Source organism: Narcine bancroftii, chromosome 13 (assembly GCF_036971445.1).
Source record: "Narcine bancroftii isolate sNarBan1 chromosome 13, sNarBan1.hap1, whole genome shotgun sequence".
In the NCBI taxonomy this organism is placed as follows: Eukaryota; Metazoa; Chordata; class Chondrichthyes; order Torpediniformes; family Narcinidae; genus Narcine; species Narcine bancroftii.
Genome location: NC_091481.1, coordinates 67,933,646 through 67,960,463, shown reverse-complemented (window position 1 = coordinate 67,960,463; position 26,818 = coordinate 67,933,646). Strand labels below are relative to the sequence as shown.

Sequence of the window (26,818 nt, the reverse complement as noted above, 5' to 3'; positions counted from 1 at the left end):
GCCGACGCCTCGGCCCCGCCGCGAGATTTGTGGTGAAAGGCGGGCGCGGTAGTTGCTATGGAAACGAGCGGGGGCGTGGCAAGTGCTGCACGGAGACGAGGTGCGAGAGGCGGTGAGCGGGAGAAGGGGCGGGAACGGGTAGAAGGGGCTGGGGAGAGAAGGGCGGGAATGGGTAGAAGGGGCTGGGGAGAGAAGGGCAGGAATGGGTAGAAGGGGCTGGGGAGAGAAGGGCAGGAATGGGTAGAAGGGGCTGGGGGTGAGAGAAGGGGTGGGAGGGGGGAGAGGAGAGGGAGGGGCGGGAATGGAGAAGGGGCTGGGGAGAGGGGCGGAAATGGGTAGAAGGGGCTGGGGTTGAGAGAAGGGGCAGGATGGGGAGGGGCGGGAATGTGTAGAAGGGGCTGGGGAGAGGGGTTGGGAACGGGTAGAAGGGGCTGGGGTGAGAAAAAGGCTGGGTTGAGAGAAGGGGTGGGAGGGGGAGAGGAGGGGGAGGGGCGGGAATGGGTAGAAGGGGCTGGGGAGAGAAGGGCAGGAATGGGTAGAAGGGGCTGGGGAGAGAAGGGCAGGAATGGATAGAAGGGGCTGGGGGTGAGAGAAGGGGTGGGAGGGGGGAGAGGAGAGGGAGGGGCGGGAATGGAGAAGGGGCTGGGGAGAGGGGCGGAAATGGGTAGAAGGGGCTGGGGAGAGGGGGCGGGAATGGGTAGAAGGGGCTGGGGTTGAGAGAAGGGGCTGGGGTTGAGAGAAGGGGCAGGATGGGGAGGGGCGGGAATGTGTAGAAGGGGCTGGGGTGAGAAAAAGGCTGGGTTGAGAGAAGGGGTGGGAGGGGGAGAGGAGGGGGAGGGGCGGGAATGGGTAGAAGGGGCTGGGGTTGAGAGAAGGGGCAGGATGGGGAGGGGCGGGAATGTGTAGAAGGGGCTGGGGAGAGGGGTTGGGAACGGGTAGAAGGGGCTGGGGTGAGAAAAAGGCTGGGTTGAGAGAAGGGGTGGGAGGGGGAGAGGAGGGGGAGGGGCGGGAATGGGTAGAAGGGGCTGGGGTTGAGAGAAGGGGCAGGATGGGGAGGGGAGGGGCGGGAATGTGTAGAAGGGGCTGGGGAGAGGGGTTGGGAACGGGTAGAAGGGTCTGGGGTGAGAAAAAGGCTGGGTTGAGAGAAGGGGTGGGAGGGGGAGAGGAGGGGGAGGGGCGGTAATGTGGAGAAGGGGCTGGGGAGAGGGGGCGGGAATGGGTAGAAGGGGCTGGGGTTGAGAGAAGGGGCAGGATGGGGAGGGGCGGGAATGTGTAGAAGGGGCTGGGGAGAGGGGTTGGGAATGGGTAGAAGGTGCTGGAGGAGAGAAGGGGCGGGAATGGGTAGAAGGGGCGGGAGGGGTGAGAGAATGGGTGGGAGGGGGCAGAAGGGGCTGGGGAGAGGGGGCAGGAATGTATAGAAGGGGCTGGGGAGAGAGGGGCGGAGAAAGGAGCTGGGGAGAGAAACGGACGGGAGGCAGAGAGAAGGGGCGAGAGGGGTTGAAAGTGGGAGAGGAGGGGGACGTGGGCAGACCTAAGGTGCTCCAAAGCAAACACAAATACAGATGCAAAACAAACTTTATTCACTTTGCAAAGTGTGGTCTGACACAGCAAACAGCTCCCTTACCACAAAAGAGACCACTGCTTTACTCGGTCAGAGAAGGATCTTCTTATCAGAAAGGAATGTATTGCAAGGCCACAGCCCATCCCTTCCCATTGCCATTTTAAGCTACATTATCCATTGCATTTTTATTGTATTATAAAATCCACTTTCTTAATAGGAATCGAGTGTAATCGTTTTAGTTTGGGTGCACAGCAAGAGCAGTGAATATTGTATCAAAATCTGAAATTTGCCTGTGGAACTCCCCTCACACTTGCAATTTTCCATCTTCTTTATGTTGACACACAGGCACGTGAAATGTAAAAGCTTTAATCTGGCAAGAGCTCACTTTTGGTCTTGGGAAGAACCTGGTCATCAGATGGGATATATTCTTGATAATTCGACATGATACAGATATTGACTCAAGATCATTTACGTGTGAAAAATGGAGCAGGTTTGTTCCGTCTTTTTAAAATTTAGACATACGGCATGGTAACAGGCCTTTTTGGCCCAATCAATCTACATCCCAGTACATTGTGAACTGTGGGAGGAAACTGGAGTACCCAGGGAAAACTCGCGCAGACATGGGGAGAACGCACAAACTTCTTACAGAAAGCATGGGATTGGAACCATTTGCTGGCACTGTAAAGGCTTTGTGCCAACTGCTATGTTGTCTGTGCCACTCAATGTCACTACATGCCCCCAAAGATGTAGATAGATCTGCTGAATGCAAACAATATATGGCAAAATCATTATCCACGAACACCCTGACTGTATCTGTCACCAACTTCTGCAGCATGAGTCCAGTCATTTGCCTTTGAGCATTCATTCTACTTGGAGCATTAAGTATCACATGTTCTACCCAGAACAGTCCACAAGAGTGACAGAAGTCACAAAGCATTGTCAGAATTAAATGGTGAGATGTAATGTGGATACAGGTCCAAGGTGTTACCAAAGACTTGCTCAGCTGTAGCATGACATCCCTGTTTCTGTACTGCACACCCAGTGACCAATGAAGGCACATGTGGCAAACATTGTCTTTGACACCCTGATTTCCTGTGCAGCTGCTTTCATTGGAACAGAATTCATCCTGCACTCAGAGGCCTCCCTGTAAAATGCTCTGCAGACCAAATTTTACCTTGTTTAACATAATGTTAATGTCAACCCCAATGTTGTAAAGAAACAAATCAATCTGTTTATCAGGTTTTACTTCGATGCAGATCATGCTGGGCAAGCGTTGAAAGAATTCTTCTTTAAGCTCCATTCTATCCGTCTAACCCATGGACAGGCTCAGCAGGTAGGGGCGAGTCCATGTTTCAGCTGGGAACCTTGCCAGCAAGAATAAAGAGGAGAGGGCCATGAACCACAGGTAGATAGAGTTGGGAAGTGATAGGTGGAAGCAGGCAAAGGGGGAAAAAAAGAAGGCAGGTTGGGGGGGAGGCAGGTGGTGATGGCTTGCCCGAAAGTGAATGTGGGCACAGGTGTTGGAGGGTGTGAAGGTGCAACAGAAAGGCCTTTTGGTCTTGTACATAATTTATTGTGGACTGTTCTGGGTAGAACATGTGATACTTAATGCTCCAAGTAGAATGAATGCTCAAAGGCAAATGACTGGACTCATGCTGCAGAAGTTGGTGACAGATACAGTCAGGGTGTTTATTTTTGAAAAAAAAACTTTCTCCAACAACTATATTTGACATTACAAAGATTGAATGAGGCTAAACCAGAAATTTCCGACCAATGCTTTCAATGTGGCATTGTGACAGGAACCTTTGTGCACGCAACCTGGACATCAACCAAGGTGAGACCCTTCTGGGTGGAACCAGCCCAAGTCCTAGAAAAAAATCATAGGTAAAGATTTCCAACAGGACCCAGAGCTGTTCCTGTTGGGAAACACGATGGACATAAGGCTTAAGATAAAACTGTCCAAATTCTAAATCCAACTTTTAATGATCGCGTTGGCAGTGGCCAGGAAGAGCACAGACTCTCACTTGGGCATCACACACTGGAATATGGAAATGCAAAGCTGTGTCCCCCTGGAGAAAATTACCTGTAATTTAAGGAAAAAATTTAACATTTTTCTAAAAATTTGGCAACCATATTTAAATTTTATAGGAGTACAGTGTGGATCTGTATATCTCACCACTCTGCCATCCTCATCCATCCTTCTACTGAGGGAGGGGCGGGGGTTCCAATCCAGCCCAGTCAAGAAAAATGTCACAGCCTGGGTGCCGGCCGTCAGGCCCTGACAAATCCCTGATGTGTTCCCATCTGAATGGACAATGAACCACAGACATTGGCTCATTTTGTCTTTTTCTTGCACTTTTTCTTGACCTTCGATCAATTTCTCTTGCACTATTTATCTATCTTGTTCATATAAATGTTTGCAGTGGGATGCTGTGCAAAACATAAAATTTTGATTCTGATCAGGTCATGCTTGTGTTTGTGGAGACATCTGTTGGTTTGACCCTTTGGACTCTGGGCATTTTTAACCTTTCATAACATATACTCTGGACTGGGTCCATGGGTAAACTATTGTACAAACATCAGTGATGTTTGGATAGAAACCCAGTCCCTGAAAATGGGGACACGGAGTCCAAAGGATTAAACTAGAACTGCTGGGGACCTGCGTTCATGGAGCCATCTGCAGGTTTAAACTGGATCTGCAGGGCACGTGTTCGTGGAGACATCTGTTGGTTTACACTGGAACTGCAGGGCCCGCGTGTTCGTGGAGACATCTGTCGGTTTACAATGGAACTGCAGGGCCCTCAGTGTTCGTGGCGACATCTGCTGGTTTACAATGGAACTGCAGGGCCCGAGTGTTCGTGGCGACATCTGTTGATAGACAACAGACTCGCCAAGGCAAATAGCACCTTTGGAAGACTACACAAAAGAGTCTGGAAAAACAACCAACTGAAAAACCTCACAAAGATAAGCGTATACAGAGCCGTTGTCATACCCACACTCCTGTTCGGCTCCGAATCATGGGTCCTCTACCGGCATCACCTACGGCTCCTAGAACACTTCCACCAGCGTTGTCTCCGCTCCATCCTCAACATCCATTGGAGCGCTTTCATCCCTAACGTCGAAGTACTCGAGATGGCAGAGGTCGACAGCATCGAGTCCACGCTGCTGAAGATCCAGCTGCGCTGGGTGGGTCACGTCTCCAGAATGGAGGACCATCGCCTTCCCAAGATCGTGTTATATGGCGAGCTCTCCACTGGCCACCGTGACAGAGGTGCACCAAAGAAAAGGTACAAGGACTGCCTAAAGAAATCTCTTGGTGCCTGCCACATTGACCACCGCCAGTGGGCTGATATCGCCTCAAACCGTGCATCTTGGCGCCTCACAGTTTGGCGGGCAGCAACCTCCTTTGAAGAAGACCGCAGAGCCCACCTCACTGACAAAAGGCAAAGGAGGAAAAACCCAACACCCAACCCCAACCAACCAATTTTCCCCTGCAGCCGCTGCAACCGTGTCTGCCTGTCCCGCATCGGACTTGTCAGCCACAAACGAGCCTGCAGCTGACGTGGACTTTTACCCCCTCCATAAATCTTCGTCCGCGAAGCCAAGCCAAAGAAAGAGCAGGGCCCCAGTGTTCGTGGCGACATCTGTTGGTTTACAATGGAACTGCAGGGCCCCCAGTGTTCGTGGCGACATCTTTTGGTTTACAATGAAACTGCAGGGCCCGAGTGTTCGTGGCGACATCTGTTGGTTTACATTGGAACTGCAGGACCCTAGTGTTCGTGGCGACATCTGTTGATTTAAACCGGAACTGCAGGACCCGCGTGTTCATGGCGACATCTGTTGGTTTAAACCGGAACCGCAGGATTCTTGAAACTTGTTAGTCATGTTCCCAACTGAAACATTTGAGATTAAAAAGGTGAAATTATGAATCTGAAGGGGGAAAGAAGATGCGGGAGGGTCTCTGAAGTGATAATAACAGGACAGGAGGTGCGAGACAGGTAGAGGGAGAGGGAAAACATTGTTCAGGAGTCAGTGAAGATGGAAACGGTGGAACCAGATGGTACTTTCTGGAATAGCAGCAGATGGTTTCAGAGGTGGAAGGTTGGGTACAGAGAGAAGAGCGGACAAGAGAATTTCAGACAGACCTCTCCTTGGAAAGATGGATAGGGATGGAGTGAGGGTGACGTAGCTGGTGGTGGGACAGTATTGGAGAATAATGGTTTGGATGTGGGGGATCAGAGGGACTGTGCAATACACAAACGTGTTGGCCAAACCCCATAAACCATAGAAGATTACAGCACCAAAAAACAGGCCCTTCAATCCTTCTAGTCTGTGCTGAATCATTATTCTGCCTTGGCCCACTGACATGCACCCGCTCCATATCCTTCCCCTCCATGTACCTGTCCACATTTTTCTTAAATGTTAAATTTGAACCCACATTCACCACTTCAGCTGGCAGCTCGTTCCACACTCCCACCACTCAAGTTTATTGCCATCTGATTGCATTCTCCAGACTGCAACGCAAAACATGCAGACACACAACCAGACATAACACACATACAGACAAACAATACACATGCAGGACCAGAATCTCACCATACAAATAAATAAATAAGTATGCTTTATACATATGAGTGTCTCGGATGGTTACTTTTAATTTTTTTCAATTTAAATTAAAAAAAATTTTAGACATACAGAACGGTAACAGATCCTTCCAGCCCACAAGCCCATGCCACCCAATTAACCTCCAACTATTGTACCTTTTGAAGGGTGGAAAGAAACTGAAGCCCCCAGAGGAAACCCACGTAGACATGGGGAGAACGTACAAAGTCCTTACAGACAGCGCGGGATTCGAACCCAGATCACTGGCAGTGTAACAGCGTTGTGCTAACACTACACTAACTGGGCCACGCCGCTTGTGTTATTGTGAGCAGTTCCTTTGGTCGTTCAGCATTCTCATTACCTGTGGGAAGAAGCTGTTCCTCAGCCTGGTGGTCCTGCCTGATTCTCCTGTATCTCTTCCCCGACGGGAGCAGCCGAAAGATACTGTGTGCAGGGTGCAAGGGGACCTCAATGATTTTGTGCGCCCTCTTCAGACAACAATCCTGGCTGATCACATCGATGGGGTGGAGGGAGACTTCAGTGATTCTCTCTGCCACTCTTATGGTCCTGTGGATTGACCTTCGATCAATTTCTCTGCAGCAACTGTACCCACACTATGATGCAGTTGGCCAGGACACTCTCAACACTCTTGAAGGTTGACATTATGGTGGCCGGTAACTTTGCCCACTTCAGTTTTCTTAGGAAGTGCAATCACTGTTGTCCCTTCCTGACAAGTGATGTTGAGTGCCCTCGATAGGAACTTAGTCCTTTCCACTCTCTCTACTACAGGGCCATTGATATGGAGTGGACGGTGGTCATTCCAGGTCCTTCTGAAGTCCACGATCATCTCCTTCACTTTGTCCTCATTAACATTCAGGTTGTTACTCTCGTACCATCTCACGAGATTTTCAACTTCTTCGTTAGAGAGCAACTCATAGTTGTTGTTGATGAGGCCAACGACTGGCCGTGTTGTCTGCAAACTTGATGACACTGTTGGAGCTCACTGTGTGAAGAAGTTCCCCCTAAATTCCTCCCTTTCACCCCAAAACTATGTCCTCAGGTTTGTATTTCATTTTAACCTCAGTGGAAAAATTATTTTTCAATCTTTTTATTAAACATATTATAAGTAAACAATACCTGAGGAGAATAGAATCCAGAATCAAACAGTAAAAATAGAAACGTCAATATATTGCAACATATACATAATAACATATTGAACAATATTATCCCTTTCTTAATTTGGAATAATCAAATAAGAGAAAAAAATTGTTAAAACCCCAAAATAAACAAAAAAAAACCAGCAAAAAATGGCTGGGCAGCCGAAACTGATTAGTACAAACTTGCCAATAAAAAAACAACAGAAATCCTGAACAGTCTGGAAGGTGAAGTCAAAATAAAAATTAACTCGTATGAAAATGGTTTAATAAAGGATGCCAAGTCTCTTCAAACTTAACAGAGGTAGCAAAAAATGTAACTTCTAATTTTTTCTCAACTTAAACATGACATAACTTGAGAGGGCCCTTGCATCAAAGGAGGTGAATTAGGATATTCCTATTTAAATTAAGTGGCTCTTCTCGCCAAAAGGGTAGTGAAGGTGACATCGTGACGTGTAGAAGTGGGAACTCGACCCACCTCTGAACGAGGTTGCAATTGAATACCCAGTGTAATTGACATAAAGTCTTTAAAATATCTGTCCAACACTTCAGAGCAAGACCAAAACACTGTGTGGCCACTTGTAATTTATGTTGATCACACACCAGAGTAACATTAGGAAAGATAAGGGCCAATTTATCTTTCGACATATGAACCCGATGTACAACTTTGAACTGAATCAATGCACATAATAAAGAGGGGTTAACCATTCCAAAAATCTTTTCCCAAAGTTCTCTGGAAGAAGAGACTGTAGTTCCAATTCCCAAGCTCCTCTAATTGTACCATTAGAGATCGATTGCAATTTTAATAAATTATTGTAAATATTACCTATTGAACCCTTATGGGAAGGATTCAAATGAAAAAGGGTGTCAACCAAATCAGGTTGATATTATACAGGAAAGTTCGGTAATATCTTATTCAAAAAACTTCTCACTTGGAAATATCTAAAAAAATGTGACTTGGGTATATTTGTTAGATATTGCATCAAAAGAAATTAAACGTCCATCTATAAACAGATCCGAAAAATAGACAATTTGCTTGCTTTTCCAAAAAAGCTCGATCCATTATAGATGATGAGAAAAAATATTTGAGATAAATAGAACTTGATGAACTAGAATTTTTAAAATCAAAACCTTTGCAAAATTGAAACCAAATCTATAATGTATGTTTAAGGTATGTTGACTAATCTTAGAAAGTGTGAAAGAGCAGGTCCCAATAAGCAGCATCTCTGTACGGATTTCAATTCCAAATCTGTCCAGGTTTGTCAGAATAATATATTGAATATTAACTGCCCGATAATAAGATCTAAGATTAGGTAAACCCACACCACCATCTTTCTTTAATTTCTGCAAATGAAATTTACTCAACCTACTTTCTTATTTTAGAGTCAATGTTGTCAAAAAATGATTTAGGAATAAAAACTGGGACTGCTTGAAATATATACAAAAAATTGGATAAAATTATCATCTTGATAGCATTTATACAACTTAAAGTTATGGCCAATACCCCATCTACTCTTCAATCAGTGGGGGGGGGGGGGGAGGCACCCCATCCCAACCAGGAAACATCAAGAGAAGGAAACAGGCTGCAGCTCGGGCCGCCGTGTCGTGACAAACTCATAAACCCCTGATACACGTCTTGTACCTTTGTGGTGAATGTCTTGGAATTGTCGTGTGTAACTGTGGTTGGTTAAGTGTTAAATTTGGGGGGTTGGGGAGGGAGGGTGATGAAAAGAGCTTGAACTCTACAGAAAACTTTGAATAAAATAGATAATTGTAAATTGCAGTCATTAGTGATACGGGTAACATTGACACTGATAATGTTGATAACTGTTTTGAGTTTAAATTTGGAAAACAAAATATTAAAAAAAAGTTATGAATATGGCCAATGGAGATCATCTAAAAAGAGTCAATCAAAGGGAGAAAATTCATTTTGTATAAAACTTTTAAATTCTTTAGTGATCTTAAGCCCAAGATATGTAAAGTGTTTTTAACCACTCTAAAAGGTATATGCTCCTAGATAGGTTCATGCATATCCATTGGAAATCATTCACTCTTGCGGAGATTCAATTCATATCCTGAAAAAATACTAAACTGGGAAAGCAAAGTCAGCCTCAAAGGAACAAATTTCTCAGGAGCTGAAACATAGACTAAAAGATGATTTGCATATAGATACCTTATGAATTACATCTCCTCTGTTAGCACCCTGAAAATTAAATAATAAAAGACAATGGAGAAACCTGCTTAGTTCTTGAAAAACATTTAAAAAAAAAAGAGGATTTTTGATTATTAGTAATTAGTGCAGCAACAGGAACATGACAGATCAAATTAATCCATGAAATAAAACCAGGACCGAAATTAAATCTTTCCAAAATTTCAAACAGGTATTTCCTTTCCACTCTATCAAAAGCTTTTTCTGCATCTAATGATACTCTACATCCTGGAATTTTAGTCAATGGAGACTAGATAATATTTATTAACCTACGGTTATTAAAATGTGAATAACAATTCTTTATAAATCCTGTTTGGTCCATAGAAATCATCTATGAGGAGCAATATTTTCCAATCTGAAAGCTAAAATCTTAGAAATAATTTTGAAATCAACCTTCGAAAATGCTATTGGTCTATAGGAAGCAGAATCGAAAGGGTCCTTCTCTTTCTTAGGAATTAATGAAACTGATGCTTCATAAAATGTCCGTGACAAAGTTCTAAGAGATACAGAATTGTTAAGCACTCTACACAACAGAGGCGTTAGGCATTAGTAAATTCTACTTGCAGATAGAATTCTACTACCAGTTAGAAGAGTGGGCTGAAAGATGGCAGATGGAGTTTAATGCAGATAAGTGTGAGGTTTTACTTTAGAGCTAATCAAAATAGGACATACATGGTGTATGGTCGGGCATTGAAGAGTGCAATAGAACAGAGGGATCTAGGAATAATGGTACACAGTTCCCTAAAGGTGAAGTCACATGTAGATAGGGTGGTGAAGAAAGCTTATGGGATGTTGGCCTTTATAAATCAGAGCGTTGAGTCTAGGAGCTGGGATGTTATGTTAAAATTGTACAAGGCATTGGTGAGGCTAAATTTGGAGAATTGTGTACAGGTTTGGTCACCAAAGTATAGGAAAGTTATCAACAATTTGGAGTGAGTGCAGAGAAGATTTACTAGAATGTTGCCAGGGTAACAGGGTCTAAGTTATAGGGAAAGAAGTTATAGGGAAAGATTAAATAAGAGTGGAATGGAAATACCTGTTTGAAATTTTGGAAAGATTTAATTTCGGTCCTAGTTTTATTCTTTGGAGCCAAGAAGATTGAGTGGGGATTCGAAATTGAGGTATTTAAAATTATTATGGGTATAGATTGAGTGGACATGGAGAGGGTTTGAGAAAGGGGAGATACAAACGAGAGGACATGAGCTAAGAGTTAGGGGGCAAAAGTTTAGAGAAAACATGAGTGTGGGTGTGTGAAGTGGTGAAGGCAGGCTTGACATTAGCATTTAAGGAGAAGTTGGATATGTATATGGACGGGAAAGGAGTGGAGGGTTACAGATTGTGTGTAGGTCAGTGGGGTTAGGTGGGAGTAAGTATTCGGTGTGGACTAGAAGGGCCAAGTTGGCCTGTTTCTGTGCTGTAATTGTTATATAGTTACAGCAGGCTCCATCTTGATGCATTTACAAAGAAAAGGTTCCATAATTGTCACATTTAGAATGTAACATACATGACATTCTTTAACTTCTGTCTACTGTAGGGCAGACGGAGAGTCACCACTTTGCCCAGTGCCCCTCAGCGGCCATGACGTAGCTCTTCCTCCTTTCACTGGATCCTCAGCCAGGACTACTTGCTGGTGTCTCCCAAGCTCAGATTCTTACCTCCACGTCTGAGTCTAGGCCCTGAGACGCTCTGGTCTCTTTGCGTTGTGATATGTTGATGTCCTTCAGATTAGGATCAGGACCCAATGATTAAAGTTCACTCCCAACTGGGCAGATTTTGGAGAGATGCTGAGTTGTGGTGACCTTATCCCTGGGGTATTTATTTATTTTTTTGCCACACATCCACTCCAGAACTAATGGCCAATTAAGTTACACTCACCTTTCCCCATCCCCCCTATGAGTATAGGAATAATTAATTGAACAAATATCCCAAACCAGCAATAAAATGAATTAATCATTGCATGAAAGTGCTGACACCTGGAGAATATTGCCAAGGAACCGTAGAGCCAAGCAGCACAGAAAGAGGCCCTTCACCCCACCTGGTTGCATCTATCCCATTTACTGTTTAACATCACAGAAGGAGACTCTCAGCACTGCTAACAGAGACGAGCATGGCGCCTTTGGTCACCTGCAGCTTGTCCGCGCTCCCAGCACCACTCAGACAGAAGGTGAGGAGCAGCCAATGTTTATCTTCCTGCGGTGGGAAACGAAGCTGGAAATCTGCTAGAACGTTCTGGACACTGTCGAATCCAGCATCTCACAGGCTAACTGATATCATGTGCCGTAGTTTTGGGATTGAATGCAGCTAAAATGTCGCTCCTCTCTGACAGTTTAGGAGAAAGGTTTGGTTCGTTTTCTTAAACTGCTGATGCCTTTACAGTGGAAATGATCGCAGGGCTGAGCTCACTTGACTGGCAGCATCAGATGGCGACCAGAAACTTTGGCTTCTTGAACATTTTCTTCTTTGCATTCTTGAGCCGATAAACCACGTTGGCAATATCATCTGAGAAGGACTGGTGACAGAGAAAATGTGCATATCAGTACATGAGGTGAACGCTCAACCCCTTCCTTCAGGCATGTTCACTCTCTGGAAGTGACTTCATTTTTCTTACTGGAATAATCAGCTCATCAAATAGTTGGGGGACTTGCAGGTGACAGGGAAAGAGGACACTGAGATTCAATAGAAGGATAACACAGGATAATGAAGAGTTTGCTTTCTGAGCACTTTTGGGTAATTTTTGGGCAGCTGATCACCGTAACATTTTCCCGTCACATACTATTTTTTAGATGTAACCTATTTTTGTGATTTCCTGTTATATTTTAAGTCGACTTCAAGCATCTAAAACCACGAAGTGCAACATGTCATTGACCATTCATGTTCTGCATTCGCACTTGGACATCTTCCCTGCTGATCCTGGTGCAGTCAGTGATGAACACGGTGAAAGGCTTCACCAGGACACTGCGACCATGGAAAAGCGATATCAGGGCAATCAGAATCCATCAATGCTGGCCGACCATTGTTGGACACTGACATGAGAGGCATCAGATGCAGATTACAAATGAAAATCAGTGGTAAAAGATTTTTAGGCCAGTTGAACTAACGCAATGTGTCAACATCATTATGGGATTAAACAGGCTAAATTCAATTAAAGTTAATTTAATGTTTCTGATTTGATACAGCAAATCTGAAATTAACTTTGTTTCAGCTTGAAGTTGTTTATCATAATCCCCAATTTTTTCCCCTCCAGGAAGCAAACCTTTTGTAAAAATTTGTTTTCCAATGTAACTAGGTGTTTATTTTTTTACTTTGAGATATAGCATGATAACCGGCCCTTTTGGCCCACGAGTCCGTGCTGCCCAATTTACACCCAATTAACTTACAACCCCAGTACATTTTGAAGGGTGGGAGGAAACCGTAGCCCCCAGGGAAAACCCATGCAGACTCGGATTTGAACCCCAGTCCCAATTGCTGGTGCTGTAACAGCATTGTCCTAACCGCTCAGCCAACCGTGCTCTCTGGTGAAATGGAGAGGCAGAGATTCCAGCGGTTTCAGGGAGATTTAAAATGACAAATGATTTAGGTAACAAGGTGAAAAAAAATTTGCTGTGTCCAAAATAACAAAAAGAGGACATGAAAAAACTTTGCAAGACAAAGTAAAGGAAAATCCTTGCAATTCTACATATATTAAGAGGAAAAAGGGAGCTAGAAATAGAGGAAGTCCCATTAAGAATCAATGTGGAGTGACTGGAGATGGGAAAGATCTTCAATGAATATTTGCCACAGAAGAATATGGGAGTTAGTGAGCTCAGTGGAAAGAACAGAGATACTCTGTGCCCCTGTTGCATTGCAACTCATGCCAATGGCTGCAATTTTTTTTCCTTTCTGCCAGTCCTTCCATACGAACACCTTACCAGTTGTCCTTACTTGTGTACCAACTGCCCCTTCCTACTTCCAATACCCCTGTGTAAGCCACACCCCACTCCCCTCCCATAACAGCAAACCTCCCTGCCAAGATATTAGTTCCCTTCAAGTTCAGGGGCAACCTGTCCCACTTGTACAGGTCATCCCTGCCCCAGAAAAGGTTCCAGTGATGGAAGAACTTGTAACCCTGCCTCATCGCTTCAGCTACTCATTTGTCTGCACCATCTTCCTGTTCTGACCTTCCCTAGCTCGTGGCCCCAGGAGTAATCCAGAGATACCATCAAGGAGGTCCTGCTTTTCAACCTCTTTCCCAAACATGCTTCGCAGGACCCCTCCTCCATTCTCACCTAAACGTCATTGGTGCCAATAGAGGGGTGAGTTGAGGCTTTGGCTCCAGAGACTTCAGCCAGTTCTATATTCTATTAGGTGTGAGTAGGAAAGGTTTAGGTTGTTGAGTTGGTTTCTATAGGTTGGACCAACATTGGGCCTGTACTACGCTATAATGATCTAAGTGAAGAAGCAGAGACTAAGATTTTATTGTTATTATTCTTTGACCTGATATGAGTGCTGAGGTAGGATTGTCAGAATGGCAACAGGGCTAGTGGAGTGTTCAACTTGTAAAATATTGGAAAATGAGGAGGAGTCCCACTGAAGCTGCAGGAGGTGGGTGGCTGTCGGGAGAGGAAAGCAAAAGCAAGCAGTCAGGCAGTGCAGGTACGTCTGTGTCTATTCCCCTGTTGGGCAATGGGGGTGGGGGGGAACCTACCAGGGCAAAGCCACAGTGTCTCTAGCAAAGGAAGGAGGGAGAAAAAGAGAGAGAGGCCGTCACATAAAACACAGGTCAGGTTGTACTTGGAACGAAATTGTGCTGGAGAGAATGCACACAAGCTTCACCAGGATGTTGTCTGGATTTTAGAGGTGGGGAGAGATCGGATGCCTGGATTGGAAGACTTTAGAGGTGGGGAGAGATCGGATGGACTGGGCTTGTTAGTGAGGAAAGCTGAGGGGTAACTTCATAGAAGGATGCAAGATTATGAGGAGTGTGGCTGGGCTGATAGTCAAGTTCTTTTTCCTCATGGGCAGAGAATCAAAAACAAGGGGGCATAGGTTTAAGGGGAGAGGATCTACACAGTGAGTGTTTACACAGAGAAATATCTGGAGCTCAGTGCCAGAGGAGGTGGTGGAATAAGGCTGGGCAAAGGAGATCCTAACGTGGGGAAATGGATTGGTGTGAAACACAAAAGTCTGTAGACGCTGTGATTGAGAAGCTCAGCAGGTTTTGCAGTGACCATAGGAGGTAAAGATAAGTAACAGACATTTCAGGCCTGAGCCCTTCTTGCAGGCCCCGAATTTAAAGGCTGGGGGAAAGTAAAGAAAGGGAAGGGAGAGGAGTACAGACCAACAGACGAAGGCACTCATTAGACACAGACAGGAGGACTGGAGAGAGGAAAGGTGAGAAAAGGGGGGGGGGGGGCGGACTGCTGCAGCTAGGGAAAGGGGGAAAGGGAGAGTCAGAGCCAGAAAAGGCAAGGGATCGATGAAAGAGAGGGTGCCTAACAGAAACCGGAGGTGCCCAGATGGAATATGAAGTGGGTGGTCTCAGTTCCTCCAAATGGATTATGTGGATGGGTGAGAAGGAGAGCACAGACCTGGTGAGCTAATGGGCCTCTGTGCTGCACAACTCTATAACGTAATGGATGATACAGGTCACGCGTAATAATGTGATTATTAGGTACGGTGGCCATTTTTACTCCATCCTGGAACTCTGCACTTCCTTGCACGTGTCCAAATAAGCCAGGTAACAGTGGGCATTGAGAAGGTGGTTTAAATCCCACAAGGTTCAGCGTTCTCATAAAATTGCAAGACCGACTCTGAGGACTGAACGACATTCCATTGAGTTTTATTCATTTGAAAATACATCTTCTCCAACAGTTTGCGTCAGAGAAGTGCTCAAGAAAGGATATTCGGGTCTGGCACGACCTAAGGTGCCCAAATAAAGATGCAAAAAAAACAATCGAACTCAGCCTGGCAGAGAAATGCTCTGAGAGGTGACGATGGGCTCGGTTCCTTGCTTGTCAGCCCAGCTGCCACAGGAGATGATCTTTGTTTCAATTTAAGAGGAAAAGAAAGTGGGGACATGGACCATCTGGAACTGAAAGTCTGTCTTACTGAGGTGTGTACGATAGGCTTTAAACTGTCCTGTCTGTTTAGTTGGTCACGTTCTGATCAAATATGAAGTAGGTGGAAGCTGAATGAGTTTTTAAACTTTCCAACTGCATACAATGAATGGTATTTAAGAAACAGAATACGAGAGGTTCATTGAGGGCTGAAAGTTGTTAACCCCTTGGAAATTTTCACGCTTCTCTCTATAAAAGGACTTTATTTCTTTTATTTAAGTTGCTATTTCATTTTTTGTTTTCAGCTAAGAAGAGCAACATGTCATTCACTGAGCCTGTCCATCACTGTGGACAAGTATGGCTGGGGTTGAATAGGGGCAGCACTGACATGGCAAGTTCCTGCATTCCCCAGTTCTGGATGTGAGATTCCCCACATGCTCATCGGAATGCGTGTCCTGGGTTGTCACCTTAAATATCATCTTCCTTGATGAGAGTATTTCCTTCTCATTGATTAACAAGGATATTAGTTGAAGATGATGATGTTCTGTTTCAGATTTAATGGTGGACTGTGCTTCTCTGAATCAGCAAGGATGGCAAGAAATTGAAAGATTGGATTGGAGAAACTTGTGAAGAGGTTCATCTTCACCTATGGCACTTCTGCTCAGTTGGTCAAATTTTAAAGGTGATGCGTTCACCCCTGGACTCTTAAACATCATGATTAACATGGGATCAGGGGAAATGTTGGTGTAACTTGGACAATGCTTTTTGGAAGACAGGTGGGACACTGACACATTCGGTATGAAATAAGCAGAAGAACAAAACATCCTTGCTTTACAGAACCTGTCAAACTGAATTTCCTGTTATTGAGCTGCACTAAGGAACTAAAACTTGCTGGAATGCACACTGACAACTGACTGGAAGCAAGGATTTCAGCTCTGGTTGGTGAGAGGGGGGGGGGGGGGGGGAGAGAATGCACATTGATGCCAAGCCACTTTGTTGCTGCTTGACACCGCTCAGGACTGAGGTGCAATTTTCAAACCTTTTCCTGCAACTCACTTCCTTATTTGGGTTCAAATAAATGGCTGATTAAAGGATTGAAGAAGATTTACTGGAGGTGACTGTCCTACAATGGGCAACGCCATTTAGAGCAGCACAGAAAAGCAGGGCATGGGAAGGGAAGTGGATCAGGTGCACGTCAGGAGAGGCAGAAAAGAGAGAGCAATAGCGGGTTCAACAGTTGGGGGTAGCGTCAAGGTGTTACTGATGTCAGCAGAATATTCTGAAGAGGGAGAGTGAGCAGCCAAAGGCCATGGTGTATTATCCTGGGAACAAGGATAGATAGGAGGAGGCTTGAGCTCAGGGAGGCAAGGTTTAGCAGGAACTTCAAAAACAGACATCTGACCCTATGTGGGTATTGGCAGGTTAACACTGTGGGAGAACAGAGAGCCGTTGGGACCCAGGTGCATAGATCCCACAAGGTGGCCATGTAAATTGATTGAGTGGATCAGTGGTTAAGAAGTCTCTATTGGTTGGGGGATTGAGTTCAAGTGCCATCAGGTAATGTTGCAGCTCCATGAAAATCTGGTTAGACCTCACTTGGGTTATTGCGTCCAATTCTGGTCACCTCATTACAGGAAAGATGTAGATGCTTTGGAGAGGGTGAAGAAGAGATTTACCAGGAAGTTGTCTGGATTGGAGAACAAGGAGCAAGATTGACAGAGCTGGGGTTTCTCTCTTTGGAGTGAAAAAGGATGAGGGGTGACTTAATAGGGTCTACAAGATATAGAGGGCTTAGGATGGACAGCCAGCACCTTTTTCCAAGGGCATCTGTTTAAGGTGAGTGGAAGAAATTTTAGAGGAGATGTCAGAGATACGTTTTTTTACTTAGAGAGTGGTGGGTGTCTGGAATGCATTGACGGGGTTAGTGGTGAAGGCTGGTACAGTAGGAACATCCAAAAGACTCTTAGACAGGCACAGGGATGTAAGGACAATAGAGGGTTATGGTTGTGCGGTTGGGAAAAATTAAGATTGTCGTGGGGTGATAGGTTGCACATCATCCGGCAGCTGAAGGGCCTGGTCTGTGCTGGAATGTTCTATGTACCTGCTAGCTAGTACAGAAATAGAAGGACGGGGCAAAAGAATGAGAGGCTGAAATGGTGCAGGAGTTTCAGAGCACCCTATCTGGGACGGCTGAGGCCTGTACAAGTTAAACAGGTTACACCTCAACGCTACATGCTGGGACCAGTATCATCTGTAGGGTGGTTTCTGGAGAGGGTTTACACCAGCACAGCAGAGAATGGGAATCTGAGGGGCGTCAGATAGGGCAGAAACAATTCTTTGAAAAAAAATTAGAAATGCCGTGAGCGAAACAGCAATGGGGACAGAATCTGGAAAAAGGCTTATTAAAGGTCGAATTTCAATGCACTCTGCATACACACCAAGCGGATGACCTTAAAGCACAGGAACAGGCCCTTCTGCTCAACTAGTCCATGCTGACTGAGTTGTCTTCCTGCATTAGGCCCTTATCCCTCAAAATCTGTCTAAATATCTTTTGAATGTTGGAATTGTCCCACCACTTCTTCTGACAGCTTGCTCCACACACCCTATGTGACAAAGATATCCCTCAAGTCCTCTTTCAAACCTTTCCCCTCACCCATGCCCTCCAGTTTTATTTTGACTCTCCCTGCTCCCAGGAAATCCCCGGCACAAAACCATTCTCATTCTCCCCCAGTCCCTGCCTTTTTTTTTAAATTTTTTTTATTTTTCACACTATAAACCACATTGATCAAGATACATACATTTTCCTTTTCAAATATATAGTGTCGTTTTCTCCCCCCCTCCCTCTTCCCATCCCACCCTCCCTACCTCCCCTCCCATTCATTTAAAGTTCAGAATCTAAGATACATTAAACCCGTCAAACAATGTTGTCACTCAATAAAAATAAACAAGAAATTCCACTAAGTCAATTCTTTTCATTCTCTTCTCCTTCTGTCATCTTAGGTGGTAGATGTCCCCGGTAGGTTTTCTCTATTATGTTTTATGTATGGCTCCCATATTTGTTCAAATATTGTAATATTATTTCTTAAATTATATGTTATTTTTTCTAATGGAATACATTTATTCATTTCTATATACCATTGTTATATTCTCAAGTTATCTTCTAATTTCCAGGCTGACATAATACATTTTTTTGCTACAGCTAGGGCTATCCTAACAAATCTTTTTTGTGCTCCATCCAAATCAAGTCCAAATTCTTTGTTTTTTATGTTACTTAGGAGGAAGATCTCTGGGCTTTTTGGTATATTGCTTTTTGTGATTTTATTTAATATCTGGTTTAGATCTTCCCAAAATTTTTTCACTTTCTCACATGTCCACATTTCCTTTTTACAGTGAAAACATCTGTCAGATACTGTTGGGTCCCATTTATTTAACTTTTGAGGTGTAATATATAGCCTGTGTATCCAGTTATATTGTATCATATGTAACCTCGTATTTATTGTATTTCTCATAGTTCCTGAGCATAACTTCTCCCATGTTTCCTTCTTTATCTTTATGTTTAAATCTTGTTCCCATTTTTGTTTAGTTCTACCATTAGTTTCCTCATTCTCCTTTTCTTGTAATTTAATATACATGTTTGTTATAAATTTTTTGATTATCATTGTGTCTGTAATCACATATTCAAAATTACTTCCCTCTGGTAACCTCAGACTGCTTCCCAATTTGTCCTTCAAGTAGGATTTCAGTTGGTAGTATGCCAACACTGTATCGTGAGTTATATAATATTTATCCTTCATTTGTTCAAAGGATAATAATTTATTTCCTGAAAAGCAATTTTCTATTCTTTTGATCCCTTTTTTCTCCCATTCTCTAAAGGAAAGGTTATCTATTGTAAAAGGGATTAGCTGATTTTGCGTCAGTATTAGTTTTGATAGTTGGTGATTTGTTTTATTCCTTTCTACATGAATCTTCTTCCAAATATTGAGCAGATGATGTAATACTGGAGAATTCCTACGTTGTACCAATTTTTCATCCCATTTATATAATATATGTTCGGGTATCTTCTCCCCTATTTTATCTAGTTCTAATCCCGCTAATCCCGCTGCGCAGCTCAGACAGCAAAGTCCTCCTCAGCGACAAGATCTCCATCCTCAACCGATGGTCAGAACACTTCCAATCTCTTTTCAGTGCCAACCGCTCAATCCAAGATTCCGCCCTGCTCCAGCTCCCTCAACAGCCCCTAAGGCTAGAGCTAGATGAGGTCCTCACCCGGGAAGAGACATATAAGGCAATTGAACAACTGAAAAGTGGCAAAGCAGCAGGTATGGATGGAATCCCCCCAGAGGTCTGGAAGGCTGGCGGCAAAACTCTGCATGTCAAACTGCATGAGTTTTTCAAGCTTTGTTGGGACCAAGGAAAACTGCCTCAGGACCTTCGTGATGCCATCATCATCACCCTGTACAAAAACAAAGGCGAGAAATCAGACTGCTCAAACTACTGAGGAATCACGCTGCTCTCCATTGCAGGCAAAATCTTCGCTAGGATTCTCCTAAATAGAATAATACCTAATGTCGCCGAGAATGTTCTCCCAGAATCACAGTGCGGCTTTCGCGCAAACAGAGGAACTACTGACGTGGTCTTTGCCCTCAGACAGCTCCAAGAAAAGTGCAGAGAACAAAACAAAGGACTCTACATCACCTTTGTTGACCTCACCAAAGCCTTCGACACCGTGAGCAGGAAAGGGCTTTGGCAAATACTAGAGCGCATCGGATGCCCCCCAAAGTTCCTCAACATGGTTATCCAACTGCACGAAAACCAACAAGGTCGGGTCAGATACAGCAATGAGCTCTCTGAACCCTTCTCCATTAACAATGGCATGAAGCAAGGCTGCGTTCTCGCACCAACCCTCTTTTCAATCTTCTTCAGCATGATGCTTAACCAAGCCATGAAAGACCTCAACAATGAAGACGCTGTTTACATTCGGTACCGCACGGATGGCAGTCTCTTCAATCTGAGGCGCCTGCAAGCTCACACCAAGACACAAGAGCAACTAGTCCGTGAACTACTCTTTGCAGACGATGCCGCTTTAGTTGCCCATTCAGAGCCAGCTCTTCAGCGCTTGACGTCCTGTTTTGCGAAAACTGCCAAAATGTTTGGCTTGGAAGTCAGCCTGAAGAAAACTGAGGTCCTCCATCAGCCAGCTTCCCACCATGACTACCAGCCCCCCCCACATCTCCATCGGGCACACAAAACTCAAAACGGTCAACCAGTTTACCTATCTCGGCTGCACCATTTCATCAGTTGTAAGGATCGACAACGAGATAGACAACAGACTCGCCAAGGCAAATAGCGCCTTTGGAAGACTAAACAAAAGAGTCTGGAAAAACAACCAACTGAAAAACCACACAAAGATAAGCGTATACAGAGCCGTTGTCATACCCACACTCCTGTTCAGCTCCGAATCATGGGTCCTCTACCGGCATCACCTACGGCTCCTAGAACGCTTTCACCAGCGTTGTCTCCGCTCCATCCTCAACATTCATTGGAGCGACTTCATCTCCAACATCGAAGTACTCGAGATGGCAGAGGCCAACAGCATCGAATCCACGCTGCTGAAGATCCAACTGCACTGGGTAGGTCACATCTCCAGAATGGAGGACCATCGCCTTCCCAAGATCGTGTTATATGGCGAGCTCTCCACTGGCCACCGAGACAGAGGTGCACCAAAGAAGAGGTACAAGGACTGCCTAAAGAAATCTCTTGGTGCCTGCCACATTGACCACCGCCAGTGGGCTGATATCGCCTCAAACCGTGCATCTTGGCGCCTCACAGTTCGGCGGGCAGCAACCTCCTTTGAAGAAGACCGCAGAGCCCACCTCACCGACAAAAGACAAAGGAGGAAAAACCCAACACCCAACCCCAACCAATCAATTTTCCCCTGCAACTGCTGCAACCGTGTCTGCCTGTCCCGTATCGGACTTGTCAGCCACAAACGAGCCTGCAGCTACGTGGACATTTACCCCCTCCATAAATCTTCGTCTGCTAAGCCAAGCCAAAGAAGAAAGAAGAAAGAAGATCGTGAGTTATATATTTATCCTTCATTTGTTCAAAGGATAATAATTTATTTCCTGAAAAGCAATTTTCTATTCTTTTGATCCCTTTTTTCTCCCATTCTCTAAAGGAAAGGTTATCTATTGTAAAAAGGGATTAGCTGATTTTGCGTCAGTATTAGTTTTGATAGTTGGTGATTTGTTTTATTCCTTTCTACATGAATCTTCTTCCAAATATTGAGCAGATGATGTAATGCTGGAGAATTCCTACGTTGTACCAATTTTTCATCCCATTTATATAATATATGTTCGGGTATCTTCTCCCCTATTTTATCTAGTTCTAATCTAGTCCAATCTGGTTTTTCCCTTGTTTGATAAAAATCTGATAGGTATCTTAATTGTGTGGCTCTATAATAATTTTTAAAGTTTGGCAGTTGTAAGCCTCCTTGTTTATACCATTCTGTTAATTTATCTAATGCTATCCTCGGTTTCCCCTTTTCCATAAAAATTTCCTTATTATTTTCTTTAACTCCTTGAAGAATTTCTCCGTTAAGTGTATTGGCAATGCCTGAAATAGGTATTGTATCCTTGGGAAAATGTTCATTTTAATACAGTTTATCCTTCCTATTAGTGTTAGTGGTAAGTCATTCCAATGCTCTAAGTCATCCTGTAATTTTTTTCATTAGTGGATAATAATTAAGTTTAAATAGATGGCCGAGGTTTTTATTTATTTGTATACCTAGGTATCGTATTGCTTGCATTCTAAATTTTGAGAAATCCGCATTATTCATTGGCATTGCTTCACTTTTATTTGCGTTAATCTTGTATCCCGACACTTTTCCATATTCCTTCAATTTCTTATGTAATTCTTTTATTGATATTTCTGGTTCTGTTAAGTATACTATAACGTCATCTGAAAATAAACTGATTTTATATTCCTTGTCTTTTATTTTTATCCCTTTTATTTTATTTTCTGTTCTTATCAGTTCTGCTAGTGGTTCTATGGCTAACACGAACAATAAGGGCAATAGTGGGCATCCCTGCCTTGTTGATCCGCTTAAGTTAAATTGTTTTGATATATATCCATTTACTGTCACTTTCGCCAATGGCCCTTTATATAATGCTTTAATCCAATTAATATATTTCTCTGGTAAACTGAATTTTTGTAGTACTTTGAATAAATAATTCCATTCTACTCTGTCAAAGGCCTTCTCTGCGTCTAAAGCAACCGCTACTGTTGGAGCTTTATTTCCTTCTACTGCATGAATTAAGTTAATAAATTTACAAATATTGTCTGTTGTTCGTCTTTTTTTAATAAATCCAGTTTGGTCTAGATTTACTATTTTTGGTACATAGTCGGCTAATCTGTTTGCTAATTGTTTAGATATTATCTTATAATCTGTGTTAAGTAAAGATATTGGTCTATATGACGCTGGTGCGAGTGGATCTTTCCCTGTCTTTGGTATTACTGTAATTATTGCTGTTTTGCATGAATCTGGTAAGCTTTGTGTTTTATCAATCTGGTTGATTACTTCCAGAAGGAGAGGAATTAATAAATCTTTAAATGTTTTATAGAATTCTATTCGGAAAGTCCCTGCCTTTCCAAGTGAACAGAAATCCAATCCCTCAGAACTTTCCTTACTGTTGGAAAGGTCTACAAAGTAATGCAGCTGTGGGTAGGCATGGCAAAGTTCAGAACTAATTATTCCAGGGTATTTGACCCTTAGGAAGGATGAACAAAGGAGACCTGTGACTAGTGGGGCATGTCAGGAGTTGGTCTAAGTTTGTCATCTATGCCAACAAATCTGGATGATAATGTAGTAAATTGGATCAAAAGGTTTGCAGGTGACATTAGGATTGGAGGTGAAGTGGGCAGCGAGGAATGGTTTCAAAGCTTGCAGTATGATCTGGACTGGTTGGAAAAATAAGCAGTTAAAAGGCGAATGAATTTAATGGGGACAAGTGTGAGATGTTGCACTTTGGTAGGACTTTTAAAAATTGGGGGTGCTGTTGTAATGGCAGCTTTGCCACTGGTGCCGTCCTGGTGGGGGGGGGGGGAGAGCGGGAGCGGAGACACAGCACACCCCTGTCCAACTGCTGACAGCTTCCTGCAGACTTTAAACGCCCTGTTAAGGGAGCTGACAGTGTTTTAGTTAACATCCTGAGACCACTTGGGTCAGGGATCAAGATGGCAAAAGTGGCCACAAGGGGGTGGTTGCACATTCTGGGGGGCGTGCAATGGACTGGCCCAGGGCACCAGTAAAGGGAAGAACGCACCCCGTTGAGAAGGAAAAGCAGAAGAGACGACCCCAAGGACGGTGACCACGGTGGCAGAGCAGTCAGGGGCTCTGCGGCTGAAGGAAACACGCAGCAAGCTGCTGGTGACTTGCGGGCAAGGAACCCACACACAGGCTGCGGGCAACTTGATGTCAAAGGACTCACTTTGATGGGCTGCTGGAGACTGGTTGCTGGAAACCAGGATTTGAGAGGACACTGAGGGTAAGGAGGGTTCCTGTTGGCCTTTGGGAAGCTTCCTCTTCATGTCAGAAGTTTGGATCTGGGCTCGGGTTGCCAATGGTTTGGACTGGTCTGTGTGGCTGCAGATGCTGTGGGAGTGCAGGATGTGACTCCACGGACACTTGGTGACTCTGAAGGGACTCTTTTGCTTCTCTTTCTCTGACTGAAAGGGGCGCCGGGTGACGCTGATGCTAATGGCGAGTGCGACCAGTGTGGGTGGGACATTTGGTCGGCATGGGCAAGTTGGGATGAATGGCTTAGCGACAATGCTGTGTTACCAGTGGCATATCTACGGCAAAATATCGCCCATGGCAGAAGTGGTCAATATGACAAAAATAAACGGTGACAAGAAGGTCTCGCGTTCCTGGCCTTGGGGGCTGCCCTGCTGACTTTAACGTTCAACAGGTTGAGAGTGAATGACAGGATGAGGAACGAGGACAAAGAAGGGTGACCAGGGTGGGGGAAAACAGCAGCACTAACCAGGGAGAGGGGTGGTGACAGCACTAATGGGGGAGTGGGGTGTTGGCAGGGTGGTTGGTGCTGGCTCAGTGGCACCCCCCCTTTCAAGTGGTGCCCAGGGCACTTGCCATGCCTTCCGTACCCTAGACACTACCCCAGTGTAACTCTATCTTAGCTTAAAAAAGATAAATATTAAGAGTGCAGTGAAGATTCACCACTGGGTGGCACACGGAAAAGTGAATAGGCATGTCTTCAATGACCAGCAGTTTGGAAAGTGACTCGTTGAAACATTAAATTAATTATTTTTTTTAGAGTTTGAAGCTCAGGATCCGAGGATAGGAACCGCAAACTCAACATCAGGGGCAGGCCCTGTCTGACTAAAACGAAGAGAAACCTGGAAATCTCCAGGCTGTAGGACCGAATCCTCAGTTGCATTCACAACTGATAACCACGTTTCTGGGAATTAGCAGAAGCAGGTGTTGGAGAATATTGCAGGAACATTACGTTAACACAGAGAAGTTCAGCTCTGATCTTGTTGAAGAAGGAAGGAAAGGCTCAAGGAGCCAATTAGCCTGACCTATTTCTCAACAGCCTATAAAATGCTTGGTAAATAATATCTGCATTTGAGCTGCAAATATATTTTTTAAAATACTATCATTCCGGCCTAAGGAAAGACAGAGGTGTCAGGGTAAAGTGTTATTTTTATATACATGGCAGTGTTTTAGATGCTTCTAGATCATCCCCTGAACGTGCAGGGAACGGAAGGGGTGCGAATTTGCAGGGAACGGAAGGGGTGCAGATCACATGCAGGCAGAAGGGACTGAGTTTAATTGGGCATCGACACACTGGCTGGTCCTTGGGCCCCTTGTCCTAGGTTCTTCTGTACTGGGCTGTTAAGAAGCAGCCCTCAGTCCTTACCTTAACCACCGAATCGCTGTCTCTTTTGGTGCCCACTGCTTCATATATGGGTGTTGTTGTTGCTTTGCCCTGAAAAAGGAGGAAGGTTTGTCTATTTCCTGCATTTCACACATCACAGCGCTCAGACCACAACCAGATGCAGGTGTTCAACCAGTTCTCACAGGTGGATGCCCAGAGCCCCTATTTTGACCATCATGGAATGAGAATTTTAATGTGTTGAATACAAACAAAATGTGCACACCCATCTCTCTCTTACACAGGGCCAGCAAGAGCAACTTGGTCTGATTGGTGTACGTGGGCTCCAGCTATCAGAGGGGTCTGGGAATATGATTCATTGTCCTTCATCTGGGTTCTGACCTTCAATGCCTGAAAATGCTTGATAATATCATTATCCAATGGGGAGGTGGGGTAAACATGCTCCCTCACCTCCACCATGATAACCTTCATCTCCACTGGCTCACAAGGCTGCGTACTCAGCCCTTATACTCACTATGTGCTCATTTCTGTGTGGCCACATACTGCTCTAACTCCACGTCCTAGTGTGCAGATGATCCCGCCATCAATGACCGGACCTCAAACAACAATCAGACTGCAGAAAGGAATGAAATCAGGTCAGTGACAGAACAGCCTGCCCCTCAAGGTCACTGCCCTGAAGGATCATGGGGGGTGGGGGAGGATTGGTCACACCCCCCCCCCCCCCCCCCCCGCTGTATCAACAGTGCTTGGATGGCACATAAATCAAAGCTTATCACCTTATCTCAGTACGTGTGATAATAAACAATTCTCTCACTCCTCCCCCCCCCCCCCCATCTTGCTCATGCCCCCCTCATAACTCTCAGCTTCCTCAACTTAAAGGAAAATCGAATGCATTACTGCGGGCACCAGGCTGTTGAATCTCCACTGCACCCCTATTGTACAGTCACATCCTTCCTGTGTATTCAGTCAATAGTTTCTGAAGTTGTTCCATGACCATCATGAGCTTATGGTCTGTGGTCAGGTTGACTGAAGCCATGAACCCACATGACTTCACCAAAGTCTCTCTGTTCCTCAGGGACCTCATTCAAGGTGCACACTCTCCTAGGTCTCTCAAAATTGATCACCTCTCACTGTTCCATCTAACTGACTAGCTTGAAACCTACAATTTTACCTCCTGAATACCATGTAACCATATAACAATTCCAGTCCGGAAACAGGCCATCACCACCCTTCTAGTCCGCACTGATCTATGTGAAACTCCAACTAGTATCACCTACCCACTCCATGCCCAGAAGCCTCCAACCCCTGCACCAATCTACGTGAAACTCCACTAGTTCCAC

General features: G+C 44.6%; 1 protein-coding gene and 1 long non-coding RNA gene across 5 annotated transcripts in view; one reads left to right on the top strand and one right to left on the bottom strand.

Moving 5' to 3' along the window:
- The first annotated feature begins 16 nt into the window (after positions 1-16).
- LOC138748516 (uncharacterized) lies at positions 17-18,603 on the top strand. Of its 2 annotated transcripts, none has more exons than XR_011348090.1 (4): positions 17-100; positions 1,907-2,051; positions 15,377-15,617; positions 16,115-18,603. It is a non-coding gene; the product is annotated as an uncharacterized lncRNA (long non-coding RNA). The 2 variants fall into 2 exon arrangements; XR_011348091.1 differs by having other exon boundaries at positions 68-112.
- The window catches only part of LOC138748515 (circularly permutated Ras protein 1-like), a 74,237-nt gene continuing 53,615 nt past the window's right edge, over positions 6,197-26,818 (bottom strand). For all 3 annotated transcript variants that reach the window (XM_069908853.1, XM_069908856.1, XM_069908855.1), the window contains 2 exons: positions 25,503-25,571; positions 6,197-12,035 (listed from right to left, as the gene is read on the bottom strand). In XM_069908853.1, coding sequence (XP_069764954.1) covers positions 11,943-12,035; positions 25,503-25,571 — 162 coding nt within the window. In that variant the 3' untranslated portion in view covers positions 6,197-11,942. The remainder of the gene's footprint in view (positions 12,036-25,502; positions 25,572-26,818) is intronic.